Source organism: Oncorhynchus nerka, linkage group LG6, assembly GCF_034236695.1.
Source record: "Oncorhynchus nerka isolate Pitt River linkage group LG6, Oner_Uvic_2.0, whole genome shotgun sequence".
NCBI lineage: Eukaryota > Metazoa > Chordata > Actinopteri > Salmoniformes > Salmonidae > Oncorhynchus > Oncorhynchus nerka.
The window spans coordinates 57,796,035-57,812,318 of NC_088401.1; the positions used below are offsets into that span (position 1 = coordinate 57,796,035).

At 41.6% G+C, this 16,284-nt stretch overlaps 1 protein-coding gene across 2 annotated transcripts; it reads right to left on the reverse strand.

Moving 5' to 3' along the window:
- Window positions 1-2,026: 2,026 nt before the first annotated feature.
- On the reverse strand, window positions 2,027-7,345 carry LOC115130734 (adhesion G protein-coupled receptor E2-like). Of its 2 annotated transcripts, none has more exons than XM_065019733.1 (12): window positions 7,240-7,345; window positions 7,088-7,126; window positions 6,373-6,432; window positions 6,148-6,279; window positions 5,512-5,640; window positions 5,354-5,391; window positions 5,075-5,191; window positions 4,836-4,998; window positions 4,254-4,376; window positions 3,960-4,126; window positions 3,661-3,819; window positions 2,027-2,716 (listed from the first exon to the last, which is right to left on the reverse strand). In XM_065019733.1, the coding sequence occupies exons 1-12, from the start codon at window positions 7,340-7,342 to the stop codon at window positions 2,558-2,560; spliced, it is 1,389 nt and encodes a 462-aa protein (XP_064875805.1). In that variant the 5' UTR covers window positions 7,343-7,345; the 3' UTR covers window positions 2,027-2,557. The 2 variants fall into 2 exon arrangements, with proteins under 2 accessions (XP_064875805.1, XP_064875804.1); XM_065019732.1 differs by having other exon boundaries at window positions 3,655-3,819.
- Between the last annotated feature and the right edge of the window lie 8,939 nt (window positions 7,346-16,284).

Sequence of the window (16,284 nt, forward strand, 5' to 3'; positions counted from 1 at the left end):
ACTAGTTGAGTTTCTGGAGCGTCAGCATTTGTGGGTTCGATTACAGGCTGAAAATGAGCAGAAACAAAGAACTTTCTTCTGAAACTTGTCAGTCTATTCTTGTTCTGAGAAATTAAGGCTATTCCATGTGAGAAATTGAACAATTAGCCTTTTAAAATTATAAACCTGGATTAGCTAACACAACGTGCCATTGCAACACAGGAATGGTGGTTGCTGATAATGTGCCTCTATACGCCTATGTTGATATTCCATAAAAAATAAGCCGTTTCCAGCTACAATAGTCTTTTACAACATGAACAATGTCTACAATGTATTACTGATCAATTTGAGGTTATTTTAATGACCCAAAAATGTGCTTTTCTTTCAAAAACAAGGACATTTCAATGATGATGTGTTGGTCAAATAAAAAGCAGAAAATTGACCGACCCACAATCAGTAGAAATAGAATGGCTTCCATGATGTCTGACAGCTGGTGAGTTAATGGTACATGTCAGCTTGGTTTTAGTTCTAAAGAATAATTTGGTAACCTCACGCATGTGGTTAGCGCAGGGAAGTAAAAATATTTCCCCATAACTAGCAACGGAGTATTATTTTAAGTAGAAAACAAAGAGGAACTGACTGGGTAGCATGAGAAGACCATTTGCATCGCAATTCACATCAGGTTAATTTGTCTAGTTTTGCATAGACCACGTCCAGGAGTTCCATCCCTGAATTAGACTCTAGTGTAGAGGGTCTATCTCCAAGATCAGACATAAGAGGACACACTGATCTAAAACAGCAACATGCACAGTATAGACTCTTATCAACAGGGCCACATAAACCAGCTGCCTTACCAAAAGCAGACTTAGAATCCATATTTCACTCTGAAGCAAGGATACTTATCTTTTTCTTTTCTTTTCAAAATGTCTTGCTCTTGATTTCTTTTGAAGATGTCTGACCTTTATGCAAATTTTAAAAGTTACTGCAGCAGCATTTCCCGTAACTTTTACATTCTCACTTGCTCTATCAGCATTGACGGGAAAGGGGTTTGAATACTTAACATTTAGTGTGTCTTTGTGATTACACAAATGAAGAGCGTTTCTGGGTTTTTCTTGAAGTGGTGGTGGGACTATTTGTCCATGAAATCAATCATTTTCCTGACGAATTCTCCTTCCATAGCCGAAGCATCCTAATATATTGAAAGGCTACATTATCTAGATTTATGTTAGCTCAAAGGGTAGGTCGATTAACCAATGAAGAGAGAAGTTTCAAGACCTATTGAGAATGAGAGATATCCAAGTCATGATAATGATGGCAAATGCATTTGTGTGATAAACAGCCTGTTGGAAAATGAAGAAGCAACTATGATCAAATGGTGGGAGACATTGGATTTACAATATTAATATCACTCACACTATGTTCCTTCATGATGATCAACGGTAAGTTTTAGGGCAGACATACATTTCTCTAGTCTGGCTGACACAAAACGTGAAGTCTTCTTGACAAAGCTATCCCCCTCTGTGCACTTGTCGTCACTAGTTACTACAGCCACAGCTTATTTCTAAAATGTCTCTCCTGAATTAAAATGTCATTTGAAACAAAACCCTAAACTTAAACACACGGCTAACCATATGCCTAACCATAACCTTAAATTAAGACCAAAAAGCTTATTTTTTGGGGGGGGGATGGGGGATTTTTATGATACAGCCCAGGTTTGGAACGCTCTTTCTTATTGGTCTATTGACTAATTTACTGCCTGGTGATGTCACCAGCAAGCCAAAACTCCATCCTACCTAAACAGGCTGACATTTTCAAACAGCTCTTACACTAAAAGGGCATTATCATAATGTCCACAATTTCACAGTCTTATTCCAACCTCAAAGTGTTTAAATATACATAAAACTCAGGAAATCATGTTCTTGACTGCACTGGGCCTTTAAGTCAATATGGGTGTTTGGAAGTGTTTACACCATGTGGGCAGTTCTATAGGCCTAACCTAATGAGAGGGAAAAAAAACTATGTCTTGGGTGAGCAATTATCAACTTCATTGTACTTTCAGTATGATGTTGTGCTTTATTTTTGAAGAAACGGACAACTCATATTTAGATATTTATATCAGAATGGAGGAAATAATAGCGAGATGATTTTTGGATTAAAATACCTTCTCAAGTACTGTATAATAAACAAGAAAAATCTACTTTCACTTAAAATTACTCAGGTACAACAACAACCAAGTGGCATAATACTGGACTAATGCAGCATTGAGTGGATATACCACTATTCTCATCTCTACAAATTACAAACCATGTTTATGAGACTGAATTGACTTATGTATGTTGCCATAGAGATGAGAGCTCATCTGTTACACTCCAGAACTGATAAGAGTTCTACACATGAGATATTGTATATCTATTAATAAAAAGTTGTGTTTTTGTTTTTGTTTGTTTGGTACATTTTTAAACTACTTAAATAAATACAAATTCTGGTAATTGGATGTCCTTGCAAGCCAAGAGACAATATTTTCAAATGGATTCCAAGTAAAGCTTTTCTTAGAACACAAATAGTTCAAATCCATCTCTTATTTTCTATGGAGTTGTACATCCCGTTGCAGCCGGCGTCCTCCATGGCGTTTGCGGCTGACAAAGCGACACCACAGGGTGGTGATCAGGGACAGGACCACACAGGTCAGTGCCACAAAAACACCCACCCACATCACCAACGACAGCTGCCCGCTTTCCTGCCGAAGAGGAATAACAAGCATCAGACACACACCATCTAGACAATACGAACATATCAAACACACGTTCAAGCCTCCAAAAGAACATCAGCACTTAAGCACTCAACAAGTATCAAACTCCCCTAAATAATGTGACAAATGAATCAAACACTTACATTTAGTAGTTTAAAACATGAACATTTACAGATGAGCCAAAGATAGTCTCTGACACACATATCTGGGAATATATTTTCTCCCTCTTCAGATGTGCTACACTAGCTACAGTAAGTTTCCATCCATTTGACAACAGATTTACATGGGAATATTCTAAAATCAGCATTAAAACAATATGTGCATTTTCCCACCAGAGAGGTGTTTCCATCACATTGACTTGTTGCGGATAAAAGGCTGTACTTGATGACATAGTACAGATAAAAATACCCTTTGCGGTAAAATGTCCATGTACCGAATAAAAAATACAAGTTAAATGGGTTTACATGGCATTTTCGACTCTACTGAGGGTTTTCTCACAATTATTTTTTTGCGCTTTATAGCAAATGTGCCAACTCCGGTATTGAAACGTGCCCTTAAGCCCACAGCGCTATTTGAAAGCAGCATCAAGCTCATCACCATGCACATTCACCACCCTGTGAAGTTCAACATAAACATACTTAGTCTGTTGCCTAATAAACTGCATGCTTTCCCGACAAGTCATAGTGGGAGGACCACACACGGCGTGACTCCAAGTTTACTTCCATATCATGGTTATTATATCAATATTTGGCCTTAAAAGCGTTTCCACCAACATGTCTTGCATAATTATTTTTACCGACACAATCCCACCTTGTCTAGATTATTTTGTTTTCTTGACATTTAGAAAGTTTTCATCAGACCTGTCATGACATGTACTTTACTTGCATAAAAAGGTTGGATGGAAAACAGGTTAGTGTTCTCATCACCTTTACCTGATGGATTCCCTTCAGCAGAGCGAATGTGCTGAGATGGTTGCAGGAGCACACAGTCTGGTTGGAGTTTGACGTCACTAAGGTACAACCCCGCCCAGACCACACCCCCGGTCCATTCTCATCCGACCAATAAACACAGGTGGGGTCAACATCACTGGACTAGGACACAGTGTATATGGGTTGGGGTCAATTCCATTTACTCAGTAAATTCAGGAAAAAATGTGACTTAATGGAAAATATACCAATGAAAAACATGTTTTACTGACAGTCAGAAACTATTAAGTAGAGACAAGTGTTACCTGCAGGTGATTGAAGGTGAGATTAACCTGTTGGGGCAGGTATGTTGTGTTGGAGTTGCTAACGGAAACTGTCACAGCACTGGACATGAGCTGCTGGCTCTGATGAGAAGTACTGTCCTTCAGACTATCCAGATTCTTATGGCTGAGCAGAAAAACAAATGCAAACCCTGCACATAAAAAACAACACAAGAAAACATAAGGCCTGATACAAAAACATATACAACTCACAATATCTCAATGTGTGCCTTTAATAATATTTGGAGCAGATGATTGGTACTGTAGGACTGTGGCTACCTGGGTAATTCTGGTCATCTCCAACCACCGTCTCCCAGGTGGTGTCAAGTTGAGTGTTCTCATTGGTCAGGCTGACTGGTCCTTCAGGTGGAGTCTTGTCTCTTCTCACCATAATCTCAACCTCTGTTTTTCAACATATTGACAAAATCAACACAGAGCAGAAATCACCATTACTGAAAGAACACAGTATTGCATTAATTATATTTTAAGTTGACACAATGTAATGTGCTCGTTAGTGCTCCGTTTATGGTCAGTATGGTGCTCAGATTGCAGTACCTGTGAAGTGGTAAGTAAATTGGAAAGCGTGATACCTAGTCAGTGGTCCAACTGAATGTGTTCAACTGAATTGTGTCTTCCGCATTTAACCCAACCCCTCTGAATCAGAGAGGTGCAGGCAGCTGCCTTAAATCGACATCCACGTCTTTGGAACAATGGGTTAACTGCCTTGCTCAGGGGCAGAACGACAGATTTTTATCTTGTCAGCTCAGGGATTCGATTCAGCAACCTTCCGGTTACTGTTCCAATGTCCGTTAGGCTACCTGCCGCCCCATTGTAATTATGTGCTCAGTGTGTGTGTGTTACCTGTGTGGTTGGTCTCTATCCTGGTCACGTTCTCTGTCAGCAGTGGAGCGATCAGTCTGATAGAGATTTCAATCGTCCTCAGTAACTTAGTCACTTCACTGCTACTACGGTGACCATTGGACTGGAGGCCCAGTTGAACAACATCAGTGGCATTAACCAGTAACTAGAGAAGAGACACATGAGGGTTTTGTACGTGTGTGTGTGTGCGTTTGCATGTGTGTTTCTGTGTGGTGACTTACTGTCAAAAGCACATCTCCAGTTGGCAGCAGTCTTGTCGGTCCAGGCAACATAGAGTTGCTCAACACCAAACAGTTTTTTCTCAACAGAGACAATAAACTATCAAAGCCTGGTAGAGTCTGGGAGGGAGGGAGGGAGGGAGGGAGGGAGGGAGGGAGGGAGGGAGGGAGGGAGGGAGGGAGGCATGTGCATTAGTGGGAAAATGCATAACACATTTCAAGTTCAAGTAAAAATACCCTTTTCTCAATTAATAATGTAATAATTCTAAAGTAAAGCTTTACCTGTCCAGGCTGTGTTTCGTACTGGTCACAATTAAGATCTAAAGTTAAAACATGGAGACATATTATCTCAATACCCTTCTACAGTACACTATGTACATAGCTGTGCATGATAAAGGAGTACATCATGGACGACAAGTGGAATGGTGCTTGTCTCTCACCTACACACTTAGGTTGGTTTTTGCCAAGGTTAGTAAATCCAGCAGGACACTGGCACCAGTAACTGCCAATCAGGTTTTGACAGATGTTCACATTTCCACATACTCCGTCTGTATTACACTCGTCAATGTCTGAAAGAGGAAGAGAGAAAGAAAGAGATGAGGAATTAAGGGAGAGAGGATGAAAGTGTGGGATGACAAGAAAGGACGTCACACACAAACATTTTACCAGTGATATTCTCAGGCTCTAATCTAAACCCAGGAAGACACCGTTTTAAACAGCCTGCGGTGTTGACGCATGTTCAATTGTCCCCACAGACGGGGAGAATGTCTATACACTCGTTGATATCTAAATAATGTTGAGTCCAAGTGTAAGAGAGTTTAAAATGTTTCCATCTTCATCACCAAAATGGTACCTTTTCGATGGCGCATCTGGCTAATGTGTTGTCAAGCAGACAGTTATGTGTGTTTGTTAATCAGAGGATAATTAGTTTGAGCCAGGGACAGTAAAGCAGGCACAGTGAAGCCTGTTACACAAGGACTAAATACCAGTTGAAACAGAATATTATGGGTCAGTCAAAATAACACAGCAGTGGACGGGACAGTCAGAAGACTCAAGAAGAATTGTGTTTCTCTCACCTACACACGGAGTTTGTCCGTTGCCAGAGTTCCTAAATCCATTGGGACACGTGCACAGGTAGCTACAACCCTGATTACGACAGGTTCCCCATTTCCCACAAATATCTGGGATCTTAACACACTCGTCTATGTCTGAAAGAGAAAGTGTGTGGTGAGGATGAGATGGAGAGATGAGGGTGAGAGTATCTGATTATAAGAATGATACTAAAGACACAGAATTCTTACCCAAGCATTGTTGAGTGCCACCAGTAGTCATTAAACCCAGAGAAACACACACAGTAATGCCTAAAAAATACATGAATTTTAAAAGCTGTAACAGGAGCAAGGTAATTGTGTTTCATTTGAAAACAGCATAACATTTTGTAAAAGCAGAATATTTCAGGTCATCCCACCCCCTTGACCTCCTAACAGCTAATTCCATGGGTGAAAGCACATGATAGTGTTGAAGCAAGCTGAATTGTCCCCACAGATGAGTGAGTTTTTACTACACTTGTCGATATCTAAATGACACCACATATACAAAATAATGTTATGACAGGCGTAATGTCGTTACATGGCCATTTAAAAGCGCTGGTTTTGGCTAGTCCTGCTTACATACGATTCACTCTCAAACTCAATAAGAGTATTGATTCAAAGCTCTATACATCAGAGGAAAATAATGTTTAAAGTTCTGACAGATCATATTTACGGCAAAATAAATACATATTTTCTGAATAAAGACCCCCTTAAAGTGGATGGTTTTAATGTTCTTGAGCAAGGTCTGGTTAATGCTGGAGAATGAACAAATGAGCCAAGTATAAATGACTGATATAGGTGAATATTACTGATCAACTTAACAATACAATCATTTACAAACATTAAGTCTAAAACCTTCACGTTCAGTCTTCATCATCATCATCACAAATAGCATAACACAAAATCCCCTTAGCTTCAGACCCACCTTCCTGTGGCCCTCCATGACCATAGTCCTTGAGAAGCGCTAAATGAAGACACAAAAGAAAGGTTGAACTGCACACATACATATAATATATATCTTTTAAACAGCCTCAGTGATGATATGTTGGTCAAATAAAAAGCTGAACATTTACCGACCCAGAATCAGGAGAAATATAATTGCTCCCATGCTCTCTGACAAGCGATGAGTTAATGTCAGATGCCAGCTTGGCTTGAATTCTAAGTAATGATTTGGTAACATCACGCATATGGTAAGCACAGTGAAGTATGAATAGCTCATCTTATCTTGCAACATCTTTCTCCTTAAACAGCAACCGCCCCTAAAAACCAACTTCTCATTTAGAAAACAGCCTATGTAGCATCTATATGAGTCTGAAACGTATTCTTTACTGCCAAAATCGACTAGCAAGTATAAATAGGATCATTTTTCATAAAGTCATTCTTTAACCAAGTTTGTGAGATTGTGGTCGTGAATACTGCATCACAACATAAATGAAGGTTGCGTTTGTTGAAATGGAGTGTAATGGATGGAATGGACTGAATGGAATATTATGAAAACCATGTTTTTATACCATTCCATTTCCTCTGAGACCTTCACTACACCTGCCACCTCAGGTAATTCATCCTCCTTCTCTTCTAGTTCATCTCCAGAGCTACTGGAGTACTGCTCATTCTTATGAACTCGACACCAATCTTCCTCGACACATCGTCTCCCTCATTGTTGCTAGCTTCATTGGATTCAAACTTGTAACCTACTTCCTTCCATCTCCTCATTGACCCCAACCCTGGAAATATACTTCCGTTACAATTCTTATCACTTTCACTGTCAGACACCATGTTCCACGCATAGACTGTAAAAAATACAGTAAAAACAAAAAACCTGTCCCGCCATCCTGTGTGTGAATGACGTCATTAGCTCTTAACGAGACAGCATGCGCTTTCATAAAAGAAGAGGTTGTGTCTTTTTATGCAAATATCGTTGATCAGTATAATAAAATAAGTCCCAAATGGAAGGGAAACAGATTGTTTGTCATCTGTAGCCTCATGATATCAGCCAAAACATGCTCAATAACACTATTGAATATACATTCACCTGAATTATGAATAGGCCTAGGCTATATCTTGGTTGATTTACCCAGTTTATCAATAGAGATTTACCATTCAAATAAATGATTACCATCATGTTGTTATGTACAGTAAACAAAAATATAAACGCAACATGTAAAGTGTTGGTCCTATGTTTCATGAGCTGAAATAAAAGATCCCAGAAATGTTCCACATGCACAAAACGCTTATAAATAATAAATATCACCACTCTCAAAACAAATGATGATTAGCAAATTAAAAAAGGGGTTTTCTGGTTAAGCATTCACATTTTTACAAACATATTTTATACTTTGCAAACACAAGTGGTCAAATATGTTTTTCTAAATATGACAACATTTGTGACTCCACAGATGACATTTGTGACTCCCTTTCCTCATATAATTTCCAAGCTAAATTTCCTTTCCTCGTTTCCTAGCATCCTTTCCTTGATTGTTTTCTTCCTTTCCTCCTTTGCTATGCTAGCTCTCCACTACTACTGCTAGCTCTACACTAATACTACTGAATGTCACACCATCCTTCGCTCTGGCTCCCCCTCCTGTCCAGCTCAGAAGTTCGGCGTCGCTGGCCTTCTAGCTGCTGCCAAACCTGCTGTGAACAAACGCCCTTCACTCATCAACCCCGTACATGTCTCGTCATCATTACACACACACCTGGTTCCAATCCCCACTCTATCACTGCATATATACTCCCTCTGTCATTGTAAATGTTGCTTGTTTTCCTGAGAGGAATCTCTCCTACTATTCCCTGAGAACTTTATTATTTTGCACTTTGGGTTTCGTCCCGCTGTTATATATGGCGATTTAATAAATGTAGTAGTTCTATACCTGTGACTGCCTCCTCCTCTCTATACTTGTGACACTGCTACAATTACAGTTACTTTAACAGTACCAGCAAATCAGTGGCCCCGTGGTAGAGTCCACCCTGAGATTGGAAGGGGGAAGAAGAAAAATAGACTTAAATTGAGATAGCCTCAATGGCGCCGGCCATGTTGTTGCAGACGCTATAATCAAATATTTGTATTACTAACCCAAGATAGACCAGACAGAATCTGTCGTTTCCAATGGCAGCAAATGAATCATAGTAGAACAAGCAAGGTGGTTGGCAGAGTGAGATCCTATTGGCTTCGTTGATTTAACTTGCTGTATTGTAATGTACAGATTGGGGTTTTAATTCATTTCAATATTAGTTTCTGCATTTGGAATGAAGGTGAGAATGTGTAACTTTATCCAAACTGGATGCGATAGCTAGCTCATGTGCAATACATGATGTACTAGAAGCTAAGCTACACAGACAGGTTTTAGTTGTAAGATAACCTTGCTGCTGCTTGTTTGCAACAGCTTTCTTGGGTGGTTCCTATTCTTCTAAAGTAATGGGAAAGTTGCTTCAAAGTGCAAAAAGAAATGTTTTAAGTTCCAATGTCCAGTGACCTTGTTGCCCGTGTCGCTAACTAGGTAAGCTGATCAATCAGACAGCTACCAGCTTTCTGGTAACACAGCCTGAAACAAGCACTGCAAAAACTTGGAAAGCTGGTATCACAGTCTGATTTATCAGACTACCTAGCTAGCAACACAGGCAACAGGTTATATACAAATGTGCCAATGGTAACTGTTGGTTTCTATATTACTGTGCAACTTATTTAGCCCATTCACAAATGAAGCCTACTTCTCATAAAAATAGTCCTCTCTTCTTAAAGATTTGTCACAATACTGCTGCAGAATATTAGCAAGCACTTGGAGCTCTCGAGTGGCGTAGCGGTCTAAGGCACAGCATCTCAGTGCTAGAGGTGTCCTACAGACCCAGGTTAAATTCCAGGCTGTATCACAACCGGTCATGGTTGGGAGTCCCATATGGCAGTGCACAATTGGCCCAGCGTCGTTAGGGTTTGGCTGGGGTAGGCCTTCATTGTTAATAAGAATTAGTTTTTAACTGACTTGCCTTGTTAAATAGAGGTTCAATAAAAAACATTACATCAAATCAACCACCTCCCATTCGAAGCATCTCCCACACTCCCTTTGCCTGTGACCACCACACAACACACAGCAACCACATCCCTCTTAGGGTGGCCACATTATCCTGCCTCCATCCTAAAGTTGTCAAATAAACTTCATGTTTCAGCCCGGTAGACCAGTTCCTACAACCAGCGGTAGAGGCCGGTATGAGAGCATAGCAGACTCTACTCCTGTCCATCTGACTGAGCAGCTACTGAGATCTATTCATCAGAACACAGGTCTACCATGGTGGGCCAGTACCGTCTGTACCACCGTGGCCCTGAGGACAGTTGTAACACTGCCACTGGGAACCTATAAGGTGGGCATCCTCGCAAAGGCCTGTGTTGCATCAAGAACCAAGCATCCTATTATACAGTGTTTTTTCAGCCCTTATTGGTGCACAAACTAGTCTCAACAGGGTCAGAGTTGAGCTTGAGAAGCCCTGGGGTGAATCTCCATAGTCTAAAGTGAAGTAGCATCCTTCCTCATCTTATTTCCTTAATTTGCACAGGTGAAAGCAAATATCCAGGAAGCATCGACAAGTGGTTTCACCTATTTTGTGAACACAGATGGATGCAGTTGAAGGAGAAGAGATACGAGTAGGAAGCTACATTAGACTATTGAGGTACAACCCTGGTATGATGTATTATTTGCTAAACAATTTAAAATGTAACTGTACAGTATCCAAACAACCACAAAAGATTTTATCAGGAAAGAAGTGCTCATCCATATTGTTATGTTAAACAAGTGAAACATGATATAATCACACTGGGGAGATGTTCTCTGCTGCTCACCATTCCACCAGAGGGAACACATGAGACACTTGTTGAAACTCCCTCGTCTCCCATCGTTTTGTCTGTTATTGAAACATCCCAGGAAGATCCAGATGTTTACACACATTCTGGGGAACTATGACAGGCATTTTAAAGTCCGCCAATGCTGTGACTGGTGCAAACGTTGCTGAGCGCTTGGCCTTATTAAGGATTCTTTCACACTCCTTCATCCTTCCTCAGCTGTGGGATGTTGTTTTTTTCCTGCCTCCACTTACTCCTTTTCCTCCCCTCCCCAGTGCAGCTCTCTCCCCCACTGTGTGAGAACAAGAGTCAGCATATTGCTCCCCCCTCTCACAGGCCTGACACACACACACACACACACACACACACACACACACACACACACACACACACACACACAAGCATTCTATTCTACTCATGTCTGTGAATGACCTTCATGAGTCATCATGAGGAAAACAGCATTTTTACTTTAATATTTGGCTGTAATACATCAAGGTCCCCGACTCTTGGAGGACTTTGAGAACTTGATTTTAAAAAAGGAGCAGTCGGTTTGAATGTTTCGTTGTCATAACTCAGAGAGAGTGCTCCCTTCTGACCAGGCTACTTGGCTACCCTGATTCACTCTACGACCTATGTCCAGTTTTGGGTTACTAATGTGTGCAGTGTAATTTTATAACTTTTGGCTGCAGGGGGTGTCTATGTTGAATCAAAGCTAATCCCCGTGTTTCTCTTTGCCTCCAGCTAAATTGAAGACCTGAAAGTGGAGATGGCGGAGCTGGCTAAGAGGTTGCGCTACGAGATCTAAGTGCGAGCCAAGTGAAAAGGGCTGGATGGAAAAACACTGCCGGTAAAGAAATGACCTTTGACCCAGGCTTATGGAGGGCTGCCTCTGGGAGCTTGGCGCCAACTTCAAGACTCTAGTTTATACATATCAACAGAAATAGAATGCACTGCCTCACTCAGTACGGAAGTGGTCAGATGATGCAGATGCTTCGCTACCAGTACTGTTTTGCTAGCCCAGACTGGAATATGTTCCGGTATTCATCCGATAGCATTGGCGAGTATTCCACATTAGTCACCGGCTTCATCAACAAGTGCATCAATAACGTCGTCCCCACAGTAACCATATGTACATATCCCAAACAGAAGCCATGGATAACAGGCAACATCCGAACTGAGCTAACGGCTAGAGCTGCCGATTTCAAGGAGCGGGACACTAATCTGGACGCTTATAAGAAATCCCACTATGCCCAAATAATGAACCATCAAACAGGCAAAGTGTAAATACAGGACTAAGATTGAATCTTACCACACCGGCTCTGACTACCAGATGAGCTAAATGCTTTCTATGCTCACTTCGAGGCAAGCAATACTGAACCATGCATGAGAGTACCAGCTATTCTGGACAACTGTGTGATCACGCTCTATGTAGCCGATATGAGTAAGACCTTTAAACATCTGGCAGGGCCAAATGGATTTCCAAGACGCATACTCAGAGCATGTGCTGACCTACTGGCAAGAGTCTTCACTGATATTTTCAACCTCTCCCTGGCTTAGTCTGTAATACGTACATAGTAGTCCCTGTGCCCAAGAAAGCCAAGGTAGCTTGCCTAAAGGGTAGCCATGATGTGCTTTGAAAGGCTGGTCATGTCTTACATCAACACTAATATCCCAGAAACCCTAGACCCACTATAATTCACATATCGCCCCAACAGATCCACAGATGATGCAATATCTATTGCTCTCCACACTGCCCTTTCCCACCTGGACAAAAGGAACACCTACGTGAGAATGCTGTTCGCTGACTACAGCTCAGCATTCAACACCATAGTGCCCTCAAAGCTCCTTACTAAGATAAGGACCCTGGGACTAAACACCTCCATCTACAACTGGATATTGGACTTTCTGATGGGCTGCCCCCAGGTGGTAAGGGTAGGCAACAACACATCTGCCACGCCAATCCTCAACACGGTTTCCCCTCAAGGGTGAGTGCTTAGTCCCCTGCTGCACTCCCACGACTGGATGGCCATGCAAGACTACAACACCATCATTAAGTTTGCAGACGACACAACGGTGGTAGGCCTGATCACCGGCAACGATAAGACAGCCTATAGGGAGGTCAGACATCTGGCAGTGTGGAGCGCTAAGTCTAGGTCCAAAAGGCTCCTTAACAGCTTCAACCCTCAAGCCATAAGACTGCTAAACAGTGAATCAAATGGCTATCCAGACTATTTGCATTGACCCCCTTTTTTTACGATGCTGCTACTGGCCATTTATTATCTATGCATAGTCATTTACTACCTACATGTACATAATACCTCAATTACCTCGACTAACCTTTACAACCGCACATTGACTTGGTACCGGTACCGGTACCGGTACCGCCTGTATACAGCCTCATTAAGAATTAAGAATTTGTTCTTAACTGACTTGCCTAGTTAAATAAAGGTTATTTTATTGTGTTACTTTTTTTTAAACGTTAGTTTCTTTAATTTAGTATTTATTTTTCTTACTTACTTTTAAAAAACTCTGCATTGTTGGTTAATGGCTTGTAAGTAAGCATTTCATGTTAGTCTACACCTGTTGTATTCAGTGCATGTGACAACATTTGATTGGATAAGCCTTCCTTTTGAGTTTTTCTTAAAAGAAAAATGCTCTCTTGATCTTCACTGTCAATGAAATGGTGTATGACAGTTTCCTTTTTAGATCTATTTTACACTGAACAAAAATCTAAATGCATTTTCTAAGATTTTATTGAGTTACAGTTCATATAAGGAAATGAGTCAGTTGAAATACATTCATTAGGCCGTAATCTATGGATTTCACATGGCTGGGAATACAGATATGCATCTATTGGTCACAGATACCTAAAAAAAAAGGTTGGTTTTCTGAATCATGCCCCTGTCAGTATCTGATGGGACCACCAGCCCACCACATCTCCTTCTCATAGAGTTAATCAGGCTGTTTATTGTGGCCTGTGGAATGTTGTCCACTCCTCTTCAATGGCTGTGCGAAGTTGCTGGATACTGGCGTGAACTGGAACACGCTGTCGTACACGTCGATCCAGAACATCCCAAACATGCTCAATGGGTGACATGTCTGGTGAGTATGCAGGACATGGAAGAAGTGGACATTTTCAGCTTCCAGAAAATGTGTACAGATCCTTGCGGAATGGGGCCATGCAATATCATGCTGAAACATGGGGTGATGGCGGCAGATGAATGTCACAACAATGGGCCTCAGAATCTGATCAGGGTGTCTCTGTGCATTCAAATTACCATCGATAAAATGCAATTGTGTTCGTTGTCCATAGCTTATGCCTGCCCATAACATAATGCCACCGGCACCATGGGGCACTCTGTTCACAACGTTGACATCAGCAAACTGCTTGCCCACACGATGCCATACACGCTGTCTGCTATCTGCCCGATACAGTTGAAAACGGGATTCATCCACGAAGAGCACACTTCTCCAGCATGCCAGTGGCCATCGAAGGTGCGAATTTTCCCACTGCAGTCAGGTCAATACCCTGGTGAGGACTATGAGCACACAGACAAACTTCTCAGAGACGGTTTCTGACAGTTTGTGCAGAAATTCTTCGGTTGTGCAAACCCACAGTTTCATCAGCTGTCCAGGTGGCTGGTCTCAGATGATCCTGCAGGTGAAGAAACCGGATGTGGAGGTCCTGGGCTGGCGGGTTACACGTTGTCTGCGGTTGTGAGGCCAGTTGGACGTATTGACAAATTCTCTAAGACGATGTTGGTGGTTTATGGTAGAGAAATGAACATTAAATTCTCTGCCAACAGCTCTGGTGTACATTCCTGCACTCAGCAATTGCACGCTCCCTTAAAACTTGAGACATCTGTGGCATTGTGTTATGTGACAAAACTGCACATTTTAAAGTGACCTTTTATTGGCCCTGCAGATCCTGAGCCTGGGGGTGTCTGATGACGCCACTGGTAAACCTCCACACTCACCCACCTACTTAATCAATCAATCAATTCACAATCAAGGCTGTTGTATCTTCTACAAGAGACATAATCACATTTGTACTGCTTTATTCTGACTATGGAATATTTAAAATATTAATTGATTATACTGTCATTATTTCAGTGTGGCAGACAAAGCTGACAGTAGGTGGCGCTCTATGGTTCTTCAACCTGACGTTGTATGACTCCACTTGTCTCCCTGGGCGTCATCAACCTGTTCCACAGAGGTGAGGCCCTGGTCTAACTAACACACCCTGGCTTGAGCAGCAGCTCCATTAGACACACAATAGGGAAACATTTTAGAGGAGAGCTTTGATCCACCCAGTATTCAGACCCCCCCCCCCCTTTTTTTTACAAGAGGAAACTCCTCACCTGTTGTGCTTTCAGCTGTGTTAAACTCACTATGGATTTCAGGGGTGGAGTGTCATGTTTTAGTGTAACAAAACATAGGCTAGGACAGAACATACTGTTAAAGATGATCTACTGTGATATGGTTGCAAAGGATAGAAATATGAATAGGGTTGCTAAAACATTTTTATATTTACATTTTAGCAGATGCTCACATCCAGAGCGACTTACAGGAGCAATTAGGGTTCAGTACCTTGCTCAAGGACAGACTTTTCAACTAGTCAGTTCATGGACTCAAATCAGCGACCATTCGGTTACTGTCCCAACGCTCTTAACCGCTAGGCTACCTGGCGCCCTGGTTCAGATTTACTGTATGTGATTGACACATCTGTTTTGGATTTTAATTTGGTAATTCTGCATCCTTCACTGACCCATGAAAATACAGAATGTATTTCCCACTAGGAATGAGAACATTGAGACCTTATTGACCTTATTACGTCTGGTTTCTGTGTTGTCCAGTATTTTCTCTGCGGAGGAAAGAAGCATCCAGGTTCCAGAAGTATGTAACCAACTTTGTCAGAGGGATTTCTCTGATGATGAGGCCCATAGCTGCCACCGTGCCCTCAGTAAGTTTATGTGTGTGTTTGCATGCGTGCGTATAAGTTATCGTGTTCGTGCCTGTTTGTGAGTCCATCCGTGCGTGTCCATTTATCTGCATGTATGCACATGCGAGTCTACATGCTTGTCTGCACACGCAACCACAAACCAGAAACATTTTAGCCTTCAACAACATTTCATCACAAAAGCTATTAAACATGCCACATCACTTTCCCCTGTAGATTAACAGACAGCTAGCACATTTCCCTAGCCAGCCCTGTTAACACCCTCCCACTAGCTCTGAAACAAAATACTTCAGCCACACCTCTGTCTCCCTAACTCCAGTTGCCTCTGTGTGCC